General features: G+C 43.6%; 1 protein-coding gene across 4 annotated transcripts in view; it reads left to right on the top strand.

The window, feature by feature from the left end:
• The window catches only part of LRP8 (LDL receptor related protein 8), a 170,742-nt gene that overhangs the window by 94,873 nt on the left and 60,222 nt on the right, over positions 1 to 15,647 (top strand). For all 4 annotated transcript variants that reach the window (XM_064428895.1, XM_064428894.1, XM_064428897.1 and 1 more), the window contains one exon: positions 9,976 to 10,098. In XM_064428895.1, the coding sequence (XP_064284965.1) occupies positions 9,976 to 10,098 (123 nt within the window). The remainder of the gene's footprint in view (positions 1 to 9,975; positions 10,099 to 15,647) is intronic.

Genomic DNA, 15,647 nt, shown 5'->3' with positions numbered 1-15,647 from the left:
TTTACTTTTTTTCTTTTTTCCCCCTTTCTTTGTTTTCCTAGGAATTGGGAGCTTTGCACTGACTTCTCTTGGGTTTCCACCATGTCCTTAGATTTGGATCATTTATATGACAGGTCAGAGATACTTGTGCTGTTAGTCATTAACCACATTTTTGGAAACATATAAAGCTCGTGCATGGGAATGTCCTGCACGTGTGTTTCACTGTGCTTACAAACACAGAGCTCGCAGGTGTAAATATCAGGTTACTGTTTTCCCACACAGTTGTAAGGATCAGCATGCAGCCTGGACCCAGGCCAAGTTCTGCAAAACAGGGTTTAAACGGTGTTTGTTTCTCTTGCTGCTTTTAAGGCTGATTTGCAGAGGAAGTGACTTTGCCTGCAGTTCTGGGACCCCCAGTGTGTAATGGTGCTGCTCTGCTCTCAGTGGCAAAGGCGGCTGCTGAAATTGCTGCTGCTTCCCCGCAGATGTTCTGTGCTCTCACAGCCCGTGTCAGCCGAGCGAGCTGAGCCACAGAGCTCACCCAGCTGAGCAGGGCAGACCCTACCAGAGCAGTGACAAATGTGCAGCCAGGGGCTGGGGCTTGCCAGAAAAGCCTGATGCTGATTTGAAGCCCATCTCACGCAGCTGCAGTGGAAGCGTGGCAGGGGGTTCATCGTACCTGGCTCTGTGCAGGTTTAGGGCCCCTGGGTTTATCTCCTGCGTGCAAACTTGGTGTGAAATTCTGCTGAGGTGCCATGTCTTTAGTGCACTTTAACCTCACAGTGTGTACACTAAATTCAGCCAGCAAGAACTTAAATGCTGTGTCCAAGCTGTGAAAGGCAAATTCTGCGCCTGTAAACTCCAGTATTACAATGTTTCAATGTGGCAGCATGAGCCTGGTAAGAAAAGGTGGCACATCAGGCTTTGGGGTATTCTTTTCTATCCTCTCCACTGGTCTTGGAGATTTTCTTAGCACCATCTATGAAAAAGGAGTCATACTTTAAAACGTCAAAGAGAGCAGAGAGCAGTGACTGTGTAGGGAGGCCTGCATTTTCCTTGTATCTCACTCGGTGAAAGATCTGCATTCACGTCTTTGTCTCTTCTCTTTGTCTGTGCTCGCATGCCTTAGCCTCATTTCTCTAATTTTCTGAATAACTGAAGGCAATTTTATCCATAAAGTGTGGCTGTTCTCTTTCCCTGGTACCTGTCTGATAAGCTATGGGCATATGTGTAGGTGGGAACCAAAATTGCTTCATCAACTCAACCACTTCTGCTTTTCTGTCTTACTGTATTTGCTCCCAGAAATAGCTTTCAGTCTGTTTTGTCATTGGGGGTTTGACTGAGGACACCAGGGACTTTAGTCATCAGCGGCTTTGACTTAAGCTGAGACTTACAAAACCTGTACTGAAAACAGACATGATAGGGTGTCATAAAAACATCTGAGACCAATTTTGCACAGAGACCACTGAGACCAGTGATTATTCATGGACTTTAAGGATGTTTCATCAGTGTAGAATTTGGCCTCTAGGGTTCAATTCCCAGAAATAGAAAGACAGAATAATATTAAGTACCTCTTGAGGAATTTGTGGACATCCTTCATTGTGAAATAACATACATGTAGTTGCCACCCCAAGAGTTTCTGTCTTGCAACAATGTCTTGTTTGTTAAAAGAAAGCAAAACAAAACCCAAAGAGACAGACAAAACTGGCAATTCTGTCAGCAAAAGTCAGTGTGGATGAGCTTCAGTCAAAGAAATATTTAGAAACAAACTGGAAAGTCAGAGCATACCAAATCCTTTGAAAAGGTCATGACTGCAGCAATATGGAGTTCTGGAAGCACGTTCAGCTTCCACAGCAGAGCGATGGCTGCTCTTTTCCGCACAGAGGAAATCCCAACTTGTGCGTAAGATACGGCGACCACGCCATCACACGTGGAGGAGAGACTGGCAGGCCCTTGGCTGTGCCACAGGTCTGCTGCACAACTCCTGGTGTGTCATTGAATGCCTCTGTGTCTGTGTACCTGTAAAGGAGGACGTGACTTGTGCATTTTCAAGTTCTCCGATCTCTTAAGGGGAGCAAGTTTTCTGATAGCCCTTCTATTCAGTGCTACCTTGTATAAGCTTTGTTGTAAGGAAAAATCCATTTACTGGAGGCAAACCTTGTCTGTGCACTTGGCAGCCTTCTTGTCACTGTTGCTGCTGGATGAGGAAGAGCCTGGGTGAGATTTTGTCAGTGGCATGTTTTGACACGGAATGGTGGCAGGTTTTTCACACCTGCTGAGCAGTGTCACACAACAGTGAGGTTGATTGGTAGCATCCAGAGGTGACTGGAGGCTGGACAGGCTGTCAGCCTGTTTCTGAGCAAAGCTGCAGTCTATTTCAGGTGCTGGTAGGAAAATCTGTCCCTTCTTCCCCTTCCTCTGCTGAAGGACATGATTTTCCAATTTACAAATACAGTGTGGGGGAAGATAGTTGGTTTTCTTGTAGGGGTGTTTGTTGTTTTTTAAATTCCAGAGACTTGAACATTGAGGTGATGGGGGCTCCTGGAGAATAAAAATGAGGAAATTGTCACAAAACCTGAGCTTGTACAGCTTAAAAAATTACTTATGATTTATGAGTGGATTTTAAAAAAAAGCAGGGAGCAGATGTTGGAGGGAGTGTGTTTCTTCTTGCCTGAAGGAGTGTGGGGCATGTTCCTCTGAAGGGAGTGAGGCAGAACTTGAGCTTTCTGCCTGGGCTGTTCCCAGCTGTGAAGCTCCCTAGGACAAAGCCCCAGAGCCCCAACTGAGCCTTCAAACTTGCAAGGAGATGTCCTGAATACCAAAAAAGTGTGTTTGACAGACCTCTGATGCCCTCCAAGGAGCACACCAGTCCAAGTGGACTTTTGTCTTTGATTTCTCTTCTGGGAAAAAGAGAAATCCTGCTTTTCCTATTGGTGAAACATGATTTGTAGGGATAAGTGCTGCATTCATTAGACCAACATATATATTTGGAAAAAAACAGAACATCCTTTGAGCATGCAGCCCCTTCTTAAAGACTGAAATGGCAACAACAACCTGAGGACAGGTTGGGGAAAAATATTGTTCAGTTTTACCTGATTTATGTGAGTAAATTTAGGAAGAAAGGCCTGTATTTGTTAGTTAAAGTCACTTTAATTTCATATATTAGAAGAGTATGTTGTTTCAGCATTCTGCTTTTCATAGGTTTCAATTAGGTTCTGCCATTTCCCTTACATTAAATTCAATATTAAACATGAAGACAGATTTAAATAATTCTAAATAGGAGGCTTATACATGCTACCATTTTAAATGCTCAAAAGTGGATACCTTTGATACTAATGAAAAATCACAGGTGACATCTCTTTTTCTTCTTTAAAAGTCATTAGTTTGGTTTGATTGATCTGAGGGGCTTCAGGCTCTGCAGCTGCATGTTTTGGTTACTTGAGCAGCAGCTTCAGGCAGCCCCAGAGCCTCTGACTGGGCTTCTGTCAATGGGGCATTGTTTTCTGGGGCTGTTTCAGGGGGTCTTGGGGAGAAGTGTCTTTAGAATGTGTTTCATGTGGAGTATCAAAGGGACCGTGGTCTGTGCCCAAGCACTGGCTCTTTGAGGGGATCTGATTAATCTTGCTTTATAAAAGTAATTGCCTGCTGAGATGGCAGCGTCAAAAGAAGTGGCCCGATTCAGAGAATGGTTAAATATTCCCTTTCATTACTTCAAGGTGTCCTTAGTTGTATGAAAATTAAAGGACTTCACGACCCACATCCACTAGGATTTCCTGATATTTCGACTCTGGGATCTTTTCTGTTGCCATTTTATAGCTGCAAACCAGCACATTCCTGGGATTCCCATGCCAGGGTTTGGCAGAGGTGCTGTGAGGGGTCAGGCTCCCAGCACAAGGTGTTTGCATGCCTGAAGCAGGGAATGCAGCACCTGCTGAGAGCAGGAAACCACTCCAGGGTGGGTTGTCCACACTCCCTGCGACACTTCCTCCTTTGCAACATCAATGGCAGCAGCTGGGAGGACTTGGGCTGCAGATGTAAGCTGGGATTTTCAGATGTCCTTAAGGACAACTCAGACATCCTTGGGGTATAAAACCTGATCAAGGAATTGGGGATCAATAGCACTGATTCTTTTTGAAGAGCAGGGATGCTGTCAAAGTATGTGGTTACGGCTCTGTCTCCTACTCCAAGTGTTTTCTGAGTTTGGCGAGTATGTATCAAGTTTGTGGTGAACATAACTTTGAATTAATTTTTTTTATTGTTTTCTTCTGTTGCTGGGAATTTCTGTTTGGGAGCGGCACTTGCAATGTCCTAGTGGCTGTGTTTGTGATTCAGGAGCTGACTGAGGTTCTAAACTGAAAACAACTGTTTGCTGTTGAGTTTTGTGTAGCCCAGAAGCTTTCTTGAGCTGAACCATGAGCACAGCCCTCACCTTTCTCTGGAAAGCAGAAAACCTTGTTGGGCCAAGCCAGTGATCGAGCTGGGGTATGTTGTGCTCACTCTGAGGCTGGATTGATGGAGGTCCTTAGGAGGTGCAGAGTGACCCATAACAATGGTGTATTTTCTTCTGGGAGCAGCTGGCTCCTGTCCCATTGCCCACCGAGGTGCTGGGCACCTCTCAGGGCAGTGACACTCATCAGAGTGCTGCTGATGGGCTGGGTTTATACTCCTCAGCTTCAGCAATGCTGCTTCTCTTCTTCTCATATGGAGCCTTGTCAGGGGCTCTGATAAACCACAGATCAAAGTTGCCACTGAGGTTCCCCAGCATGAAATGAAACCCTGTTTTATGAATTTCAGTGTCTCTGGGCTACCATCATCTCCCCATTATCACATCCTATTTTAATGCTGCAGAAGGATCTCAGCAAAACTTTAATTGTATGGTTTTTTACTATATTTTGTTGCATTTTTACAGCAGCTTGGGTGAAACTGTTTTCTGGTAGAAGACTGAATATTGGCTGCAAATGAGAGCAGATACACAGTTTGATGGGAAGTCTGGTGTTGATTCAGAAATTAAAATAGGAGCAGGATCTACGTAAAGAAATGAGGGTAGTGGAACAAATTAAACCAGTTTTCAATGAGCTTGGTGTCTGGGGTTTCTAATCCCTAATTGCCACCTTCCCTCTGCCATAAACCCACTTTGGGATGAGATGCAGAGTCTGGGCAGCCCTGGTGACTGGCAGCCCACGGATGAGATCAGCCCTGTGGCCACTTTCTGCCCTTATCTCCTTCTGTGGAGCTGTCACTTTGATTGTTCTCTATGCAGCTCACAATTTTATGGAACTTGTGGGATTAAACTTATTTTCCACATCTTTCCCATCTTTTAGAATTGGTGGAAGTTGCTCAAGAGTTACTGAGGGGAGAGAATGGGGCGAGGGCAGGGTTTGCAGGGTCTCTGTGGGTTAACACTCAAGGATGCTCTCATTGGTTTTCTGTCTGCATACACAACCCAGAGTCTGAACAAAGCCCTTCATCTAAAAATCCTGTGTTTAGATGTTAGAACTATGTAGGCATTGTCTCACGTGGAAACAAACAAACCCTCATTTTCAAGTGTCCTTTACAGGCAAGTTGTAAGAAAATACCCTTTTTTTCCCTGTGCCTTTACATTCCTGCTGCTGTTGAACTGCTACATTGAACTGTTGATAAAAGAGAAAATGTGTTCATTCTGCTTTTCAGCTGTTGGTTTGGGGAAATTTGGAGTGGCAAGAAATGAAACTGTTTTAGAGTTGAGCATTGCTTAATATTAAAGATATGCAAAATAGGAATAAACAAGGTGTGAATTGCAAATTGAATCATGGAGGGCCTGGTGTCTTACAAGGAGCAACTGGAAAGCTGTAACTGCCTTGTAAAGCCTCTGAAACTGAGGCAAAAGTTAAGTGAGGTTAAATGAAGTGACTGAGGGCAGTGGGAGGATGTTGGCTTTTATTAGAAAGAGGAAAAAATAATAAGTCCTGGACTTTTCCATTAGATTCAGATACCTTTTTTGGGTTAGGGTCAGGGAATTGATCTTTCAGAAGTAGGTATTTTTGGAAGGTGGAAGTCACATTTATGTCATCCAGTCTCTGCTCCTAGCCAGTATAAAACTTGTTCCTTTCAGTGTATATTTATTCCCTCCAATCTAATTAAATATCCCCAGTCACTGCTTTTTTTATGAAATCACTCTGGAAATGTTCATGTTCTTCACCACTCTCCCTGGGTTCTCTGCTTTTAATTTGCTGCAGGGATGACCCCTGAATCCTTACTTGCAGTTCAGGATAAGAGATGTGAGTAATGGAACGGAAAAGGACATTTTGGAAAATGAGGGGCCATGTTGGCTTTGGTGCAGTTTTATTTAAAATTCAGCATGTTAGAGTATTTTTTCTGTAAAAAAATTGAAGCAAACTTTCCCTCTCCCCTTGCCTTTCTTGCTGGGAGGAGAGAAGCAGGAATGCCTGACTTTAACTAAGGGCTGCCTTGGAGCTGCCCAAGGCAGAGCTCATTCCCTGCAGGAGCTGAGCCCATGGTCACACAGCAGCCACTGGAGTTCAGACAGATCTGTGCACCTGCACACATGGGAAAGGAAAAGCAGGAGCTGAAGGCAAGTGAAGCAGGAGTCCAGGGAGGGGCAGCCTCTTTGGTGTCCCCGTGCAGCCGAGCAGGGGGAGATGAAAGGCTCGGCGCGCTTCGGGAGCCTCTCTCTTCTCCTTCCAGGGATCTTTGCCCCCCGAGGAACAGCGGCTCAGGGATGCTGTGACTGCTCACTCGTGTTTGTTTATGTTCATCTGGAAGAGACATGTGAGCAGAGCTGCCCGGGCTGCTTACGGCAAAGGAAATGGATCTCAGGGGGACAATTAATTTTGCTTGACTATTTCTGAGCCAGGTGAAACCATAAAATGAACCCATGTCCTCCCCATTGTCTAAAAGGGATGTATTTATTTATTTTACATTTTAATGCACCACTGGCAATTTATGGTGTGAGTCTGAATGAATTATTGATAGAATGAAGGTGTATAACATGGGAGATTAATAAAAAGGGTTATCAGACTTCAAAAAGAATAAGGAAGGAAAAAGCAGAGAGCTGATATTTTAATTAACTGCTCCCTGCCTGCATTGTGATCCCAGAGACATGAGGACTGAGCGCCAGAAGGTAAATCTGGTTGGAAATGAAGTGATTCCAGTCTTGTATTAGAGGTGAGAAATGAGACAGTGCTTCAGTATACTTGCAGTTTGAATAATCTGGGTTGCTGTTTGCAACAGAAAGTGGAATTGTTGGAATTGAGACAGTCTGCAGAGCTCTGAGCCAGTGCTGGAGAGTAATAGTAAAAAAATAAAATATAATATTTAAAATATAAATATCTAAAAGCAAAAAAATGTTAAAAATAGCAGAATAAATCTAAGAATCATAGGAAAGGTTTGAGCTCCCCCTCTCTTAATCCTGTTCCTTGAAGAGATTAGACACTTTAGATGTATACAAAGACCAAACACTTTTGTATCCTGCTGATTTTTGTCAGGGGACTGTTGGACCTTCAGGAGGGCGTGGGGACACGGTGACATTCTGCTGAGTGGTTGTGCCCAGCTTCATTTTGCTGAAGGGAGGGAGCACACCAACCCCACCTGAGGGACACTGAGGGACACCCAGGACTGGCAGCGATGCTTTGCTGCCCTTTGTGAGCCCAAGCAAGGAGCTGCTCGTGGTGCACGAGGAGGAGCAGTGGCAGGGCAGGGACAAAGCCATCGGTGCCACCACCTGCAGGGTTGGCCGTGTGAAGGGGGTGCCCCTGCCACTCCTCCTGGGGCTGGCCCCTGCTCCTGCATCCCCATGTCCCAGAAATACATCACACTGTGAGACTGAGGCAGAAGGAGAGGTTTGGTTTAGGCACAATTGTTGTTTTATTGCTATTTGGATCTCTAGAGGATAAGTTAAAGGACATTTTCTTTGTGAAAAGCAAGATATTAAGGCATTGAGAGAGCAACTACAAAACAAAATATATTTTAAAAATTAGGTTTGTAGTGTTTCCAGTATTACACTGGTCTCTCCTTTCTGGATGGAGCTGTGATTGTTTCATTTGTTGATGCCACAACCTTCCCCTAAGAGCAGATAGCAGCATTTCACCCAGTCAGCTTCCCAGCAAGCAGGAGACTGCTCTCACTTCAGCTGTGCGTGGGTATCCTCTCAGTGTCAGCATTTCTGGACATTAAATACCTCAGATTCATTAAAATTTGCATTAAATACCCCAGCAGTGATGTGCAATAGCCAGTTTCACAAGCTTTGAATTTCTGAAAGGAGTTATTCAGGAGAAAGTCTTTTCCCTCTGGTAACAGATGTGCAATGTCTTTGGATGATCTTTGGTATGACTGGTGTCTTGTAAAACTCTTGGTTTTCATGGAAATGGTTTTTCTCTTCTGTATTAGTCCACAATATGTTTCTGAATGGGTGAAGAGAAAATTGAAAATTGTCCTTTTTTTTTCCCCCTCGTGCTCCAGACTCTGGTTCATTTAGCAGCAGAAGGGAAGTAAATGTATGTTCTCTTTAAAAAGTGCATCCTGAGAGATGGTACAGCTGCTTAGTGGTGCTTTGCAGTGTTTTCCTGCTGGATGTCTGCTCAGGGAAGCTGCATGTTTTGTGTGTAGAAAATGAGTGCTTTATTTCAGCCATGGAGGTCCCTCCAGCACCTCACACAGAAATGCACCATGTTTCCTGTGTGGGCACACGAGTGATATTTAACATGACTCCCTTCCTGACAGCAGCTCATGTAGGAAAACAAGAAAGGAAAGTAAAAGATCAAACCCCAGAGGCTTATTTGTTGTGTTTAATGCTTTAAAAATGTTTGCTGGAAGAAGCATTGATGTAGCAATGTGTGTGCACATGACTTGTAAGAGAGAATGGCTTGGCAAGCCCAGGTCTCACTGTGATGTGAAGGCAGCTAAGCCATGGAACAGGTTGCCCAGGGAGGTTGTGCTGGCTCCATCTTGGGGCTTTTTTCCTACCAGACTGGATAAAACACAGAACAGCCTTGTCTGACCTCAGAGCTGAGCCTGTCTTGAGCAGGAGGCGGGACTTGGTGACCTCCTGAGGTCCTTCATTACCTGAATTTTCCTGTGATCCTATTAGGTTGTGAGCAGCTTTGCAGGGGGAAGAGACAAATCTCCCTGCCAGGACTTCCTGCGTCAGTTGTTGGCTAACAAAGGTAGATACCAGCTAGCCAGAGAGCATTTCCCCTCAGTGTGGTGACAGTGAGCCCCAGCCCTTGCTCAGGACTCAGCAGAAAAGCCGCTGCAGCCACCACTGCTGAAGCAGTGGGTGAGTGGTGTCACACCAACACCGAGGCCTCAGCCTGAAGGGACCCAGTATAACTGGAATTTTCTCTTCCTGCCGCAGTGGGAAGATGCTGACTGGAATTGCAGAGCACATGGTGCTGCACCACTGGCACAGAGGAACAGACCAATTAATTGCTTGAGTTCATGTCTTGCATCTTTTTCAAGCCCTAGATTAATGCAAGCAAAGCAAAGAGCGTGGAGTGGTTGACATTTAATGAAATGAATGTTAGTGTTTGAAGGAGTGCTTTATGATCATCTGCTGTGGTGACAGATGTACTAACAAGCCATGAATAGATGGCACAGATAGAAACATTATTATTTAGATTATAGTACTCGAAAGGTGATACTTGTTTGTCTTGCCTGTCTGTAAATCATGCAGCATGCTTTCAGTTCCATGAAGGCAGCAGCTTTTTATAGTAAAAGCCTTAGAAAATTATCTTGAAAAAGAACATCCCTGTTTTTTGAATGGCCTGAAAAAGGCACAGAAAGGTGAATTCTTGTCAGATAATGGAGGGGTAAGAGTTCTGGTGAGAAGAAACACCCATCTATGATATATGTGGGACTCTGTCATGAAGAAGCAATGTTCAATGTGAAATAAATCCTCTTAGCACAGGGCAATCCATATCATCCTTGGTGGGGTTGGGTGCAGTGGAGATCTTCTGTACTATTTATGTTCATGCCAAGTCCTTTCTTCTTTTCTTGCAGCAAAGAAAACTTGTGCTGAGTCAGATTTCACTTGTGACAATGGGCACTGCATCCCAGCCAGGTGGAAATGCGATGGGGAAGAAGAATGTCCCGACGGCTCGGATGAATCAGAAGCAGCATGCAGTGAGTAGCTCAAAGTGGTGTTCCCAAACATGTTCTACTATCAAAGCACAGAGAAACTGAAGCTGTTATTCCCAGCACTTGCAGGATGAGTTGTCAATTTATGCTTGTGCTAGAACAAAATTTACAGACACAAAAGATTCAGGTCATTCAAATCACACGGTTTACAAACTTTCAAATGTACCTGTTTTCCAGACTATGATACAGGCACTGCTGTCTAGTCTGGATTTCTGTCTGCAAGGGAGCTGTAAACATCTTGAGCTGCTTGTCAGGCTCATGATCAGCAGCAGTGGAGAAGTGTCACACTCACCTGGGATCAGGCTTTTTGGAAACTCAAATTTGGTGTTTTGCATGGTAACATATTGGGATTTATCATCACTGCAGTCAGCACTTCTGTTATTTCAGAGGAGTTTTGCAATGTAACTGCATTGCTCAATCTTCATTTTTTATTTTTCCTCTGAGAACAAATGAAAAAAGCAGCACATGAAAGATGAGGAATGTAAAATAACTAAAGTAAGATGTTAAGTGACAGGTGTTACTGTAGGTAACACCCTTTAAAATCCCAGTAAGTAATAAGAGCATTCTTGGTTTTATGTAGTGCACTTTATCATGGCCTTTTGAGGAGGCCCATTTGTGCTCCATTGTTCTAGAGCTGTGATGGGTTGTCTGATGTTGAGTTGAAGGGAATCCCAGGGACATTTTAATGAAAATACTAATATCTAGAGTTTTATTTGTGTGCTTACTAATATCTGCAGATCTGTTCTTGCCACAGCAAGAAACTAGTACAGGCCATTCTATTGAATTTCCAGTCATGTACTTCACAAATATTCCCATGAGTCAGAAGCAGTGTTGGAGGAAGTATTTTATCAAATCTTGCAGAATGGGGTACATAGAGGACTTCAAAATCAACCATACTTTTATTTTTAATCCTAGTAGCAGTCCTACTTTCTCCTTAATTAAGGGAGATGAATGCACTTCTCTTGCATAAAATGAATTGAATCATTTTTGCAGCCACATACAGGCTACAGAAAAAATTACCTCAATAAATACATTAACATATTTATGTACTGTATTGGTTGGTCTTTCACCCTGCATCCTCCTTAGTTAAAAGCTGCCTCATTAATGCTGCTTCCACTACCTGATTGTCTGGAGGGGGGCTGAATAACTAAGCAGCTTCATTTGCTGCAGTCTCTGCCTGCAAATCTCATGTCAGAGGCCATAGCACAATCTGTGGATAGGCCAGGCAGCACTGAGATCCCTGATGATTTCTGTTAATCATCTTCCATCCCTTTTCTACCATTTCACCTTTCATTTTTTCCCCCACTTATTTCATCCTCTGGGGAAATCAGCCTTAAATCTTAAGTATCACAAAAGAAACTTGACCTGAACCTCAGATTGTTACCATACAGGACTGCTGTCCTCAGAGAAAAGTAATTTGTCCAGATTTTTGTGGGGTTTTTTAAAATATTTTTTTCCTCCTACTTGAAACTTTCTAAGAGACCAAAGTCTGTGTTTCTCTGATGGTTCTTCAGTTCAGAAAAATAGCCCATGAAACGTCCTCCTGCAACACAGGAAGAAGTTTGGTCCTGTTCTATTAAAGGAACTACTAAAGAATGTTGGCCTTTCCTTGTCATTTGGCCCATTACTGTAAAAGGCCTGACTCTTCACCTGTGGAAATGTTATTTGATATGAGGCTGTAGTGACAGAAAATGTGGTGACAGGCAGAATCTATAGATGGACATTCTGGGGCATTCCCATACTTCTCTCCAGTCCCATTTTCTTTCTCCCTGATGAAATGGAGGCTGGACTTTCTTCCTGTGTCAAGGGGTGACTGCAGGGCCTGTGACTGTCTCATTTTCCTGCTTAGAAATGCAGCACAGCCCTGTGGAGGGGCCTGCCCTGCAGAGCTTCCCTAGGGAAGGGACAGGTTGGGAAAGAAGAGATTTCTCACCTCTGTTAAGATCAAACTGCTTTATAAAATCAATGGCTCTCAGACAGGCCCATAATTGCCAGCACCTCTGCCAGGATCTGGGGTTATTCCTCAGTTAATGCAGCACTGGGACATTGTCCATAGTCCATTCAATCCAGGGAGTTTAGGAGCATTAATAATGCTGACTGCTGCGTTTTAGGAGTACTTGCAGCTTAGAATGTGGTGAAAACAAGGCTGTTCCTCTCAGCATCTAGCCACCTGCTAAATGGCTTTTTATTTTCTGAATGCTTTTGTGGCCTGTTTTTAAATACAGTTTGTGCTCTCTTTTTGGTAGTTAGGGATGTCGTGTCCCCATCTCTTATGCTTGGTTGAAGGTAACAGTTTGTGGGGTTTGGTTTGATTTTTTAGCAGGTTTTTTTGGGGTTGTTTTTTTTTACAGAACCAAAATTGTACTTTGTTTCTTCTGTTTCCCTAATCACTGAAGTTCTCAGCTTTGTACCTAACAATATCCTCTGTAAGGGCATTAGCCATTCCCAGGTGTTCAGGACAGCATGACCTGTGTCCTGTTGGATAGGTGAGGTGGCATCACAGCTGGCCTGATTTCTGCTGTGATGTCTGAACTTTTTCTGCTCTTCATGCAATTATTATTTTTTTAACTGTGTTCTTCAAGCCACTGAATGTCTGGCAGTGGTGGCTGTAAGGGTATCTGAGTCCCACTGAATCCTCAGCTGATGAAATCTCTAGGACTTCTCCCTGTTCTGGTTCTAGTTGAAGGTTGATTAGTTTCTAGCATGGGCTGATTTCAGAGGAGATGGTTATCCAGGCTTTTGTTTTGAAATGGCTCATTGTAAATAAGAAGCTGGTTATATTTCTTCATTTTTCTGCAAGACAGGTCTCTGGCAGAAGATTTTTGGTAGCTCACATGTACTGTACGTTAGAGAGCCCCCATATGCAGAGCCCTGGTCCTGATTTTCATTGCACTGAAAGCAGCCCAGTGTGGCTTGGTGATGCCCTGGGGCTGTGCTGCAGCCTCTGCTGATATGCACAGGCTCTGCTTATGAGTGTGGAAAGATTCCTCACCTTTTCCTTACCCACTTCTTGGAGCTGAGAGAGGGGGAAGGGAAGTCATTTTTCTGACTGAGCTAACAGAGACCTCCAGCAAAATGAATGTTATCCACCTAATGCTGTTCCAGCACAGGTACTGAATCATTCTGCTTTTTATACAAGCAGGAAATTTTAAATTTCCCTCTGAAGAATTTAGGTTATTTAATCAGTGACTTGGGCAAAAGAAAATTAAAATCTCAAGAGAAAAATAAAAACAAATGCTAACAATCAGTAACAACAGTGTTGGGAACAAATTAAAGGGATAGAGCAAGTGAAAATCTAAGCTGGCAAACTCTTGCCTTAGGACATTGTATATATAATGAGATAGAGGAATGCAGAGAGCATAAGCTCACCACTTATTTCTTTTTCAGATATGTGACATTCTCCTGGTTAAGAGCAGAAATTATTGTACAGAAAGGTACAGGGTGTTAGAGTGTAGGATGTTAAGAGGAGGAAAAAGGGACTGGGAAACCTAATTCTAATTCATATGCTATTTAATAGGGGAATGATTTAATAGGGCAGGCTTAATAAGCAGCAGTTCTGGAAATAGATTTTAAAATGGAAGTGGAATATAAAATCAAACCCCGAATGTTGGTTTGAAATACAGCACCAGTTCAGGCACTTATTTTGAAGTACATGTCATGAGTGGTTCAGGAAGATGTATCCAAACCTGACAGTTATATTTTTAATGGGTATTTTCCATGGTTCCAGGCACTCTGTGTGCTGCTGCTGTGTGTGCTGATCTCTCTCAGTGCTGGTCAGTTCTGCCCTCATTTCCTGTTAAGCTGCCCAAATGTAAAATGCTGTTGTTGGTAGCACTGATGGTGTCATTCACCCCCAAATGCACAATCCTCTCCCAGCTCTGTTCAGCCCAAAGGATATTACGTCTCTATTATTCTTCTTTGCTGCAGATCTCCTGCATGACTGAGTGGGTTTGGTGACATTACTGTGCTTTTGTGGAAAAGGACTTAATAAACTGTTCCCTGCCCTTGGAGAATTTTTCCTGGAGAAGGGTGGAGTGTTCCTTTCCATCATGTACACTGGGCCATTGAATTCAAGTAGCAAAAGAAAAAACTAGGCCAAATCAGCCAGGCACAGCCAGATACCCAGTTTTGGGACCTGGGGCAGTAAAGAAAGCTCTTTTTTCCCTTTTTTTTTTAATTTTTAAATTTTTTTCTTTTTTTCCCCAAGGTTAAGAGCAGATCTGTTGGTAGAAATGTGATGAGATGTTGGGGCATTGCAAATGCAGTAGAACATGTAAATTAAGGACTGTTCTATTGGAATAAACTGTTAGAGATCATTTAGGGAATTGAATGCGGTGATGTTAATGCCAGATGTACAGGTGTGCATTTTAACAACACTCCAACTGCCTACAGCCAGCACAAAATACAGCACTGTCCCTGCTGGGCCTTTGGGAGCACTGCTGATCTGCAGCAGCTGAGGACCCGTCTGTAAAGCAAATACAGGACACGGTACTGGATGTGGAAACACTTCCAGAGCCACAGGATCCCCCCAGAAACAAGGCACAAAAGTGGCAGTCTCATTTTCCAGGTGCCCAGACTGGTTTGTAGGGCTAGTGATGAAAGCTTTGATTTGTCAATGTGATCAAATTTATTGAGACAGAATAAAATGAAAAGCGCCATGATCATCTCTCCATGAAGTCATGGAATAATTTAAGACAGAAGTTCATAATTTGGACCTTTGGGAGTCATCTAGTCCAATTCCTTGATCAAGCTGGACCCCTATCCTCATGTTTGACCACCCCTATTAATGGAAAAAAATCCCTTTATCTTGACAAACATTCCTTTGTTGCAGCATGTGTCACCTCCCATCCTGTCACTGTGCACCTCTGAGAAGAGTCTAGCTCCTTTTTCACTATTCCTTCCCATTTTGGAGGTGAAGGCAGCAATGATATCTTCCTTTAACCTTTTCTTCTGTTGGCCAAACAAGTTGTGGTCCCCCAACCTCTCCTTGTTTGTAGTCTCTCATTTCAGATTATTTTGTCAGATAATTGGCAATGATGCAATTCTGTAATCAAGGATACAATTTTTGCTTTGTTCATTCACCCCTGTCAGAGCTTTATCACATCCAAAATATAACTTGAACATTAACTCATTTCTCTGGTTTTAAGATGCCACTTAGCTTCCAGGTCTGTTTTGCAGAGGGTTCCAGACTCCTGAGAACTCCTTTTCCATGGAGTGTTTAACAGTAGAGATGAACAAGACTTTTTGAGCTCTGTCAGCAGACCTGTAGTTCCCTGAGTATGGTGGCTTACATTCCCTTTTATTCTAAATGTAGGTGATTCTTCACATTGTCACAATGGCCCTTTACCCCTGCTTGAGCCCTCCCAGCTCAGGCCACAGCTTCCCTCGTGCCCCTGGATGCACAAGCACTGCCCGTGCCTGGAGTGCCTTCAGGAGTGTCCTGAGCAGCCCTGAGCCCACCTCAGTATCCCAGAGCATCCGCAGGGACTAACACAAGAAGTCTGTGACAGAATAAGGAATCAAATCCAGCTTTT

This window comes from Passer domesticus, chromosome 7 (genome assembly GCF_036417665.1).
Source record: "Passer domesticus isolate bPasDom1 chromosome 7, bPasDom1.hap1, whole genome shotgun sequence".
Taxonomy (NCBI): domain Eukaryota; kingdom Metazoa; phylum Chordata; class Aves; order Passeriformes; family Passeridae; genus Passer; species Passer domesticus.
Note: the sequence above shows the minus strand (reverse complement) of the source record. Positions and strands in the feature narration are given on the sequence as shown.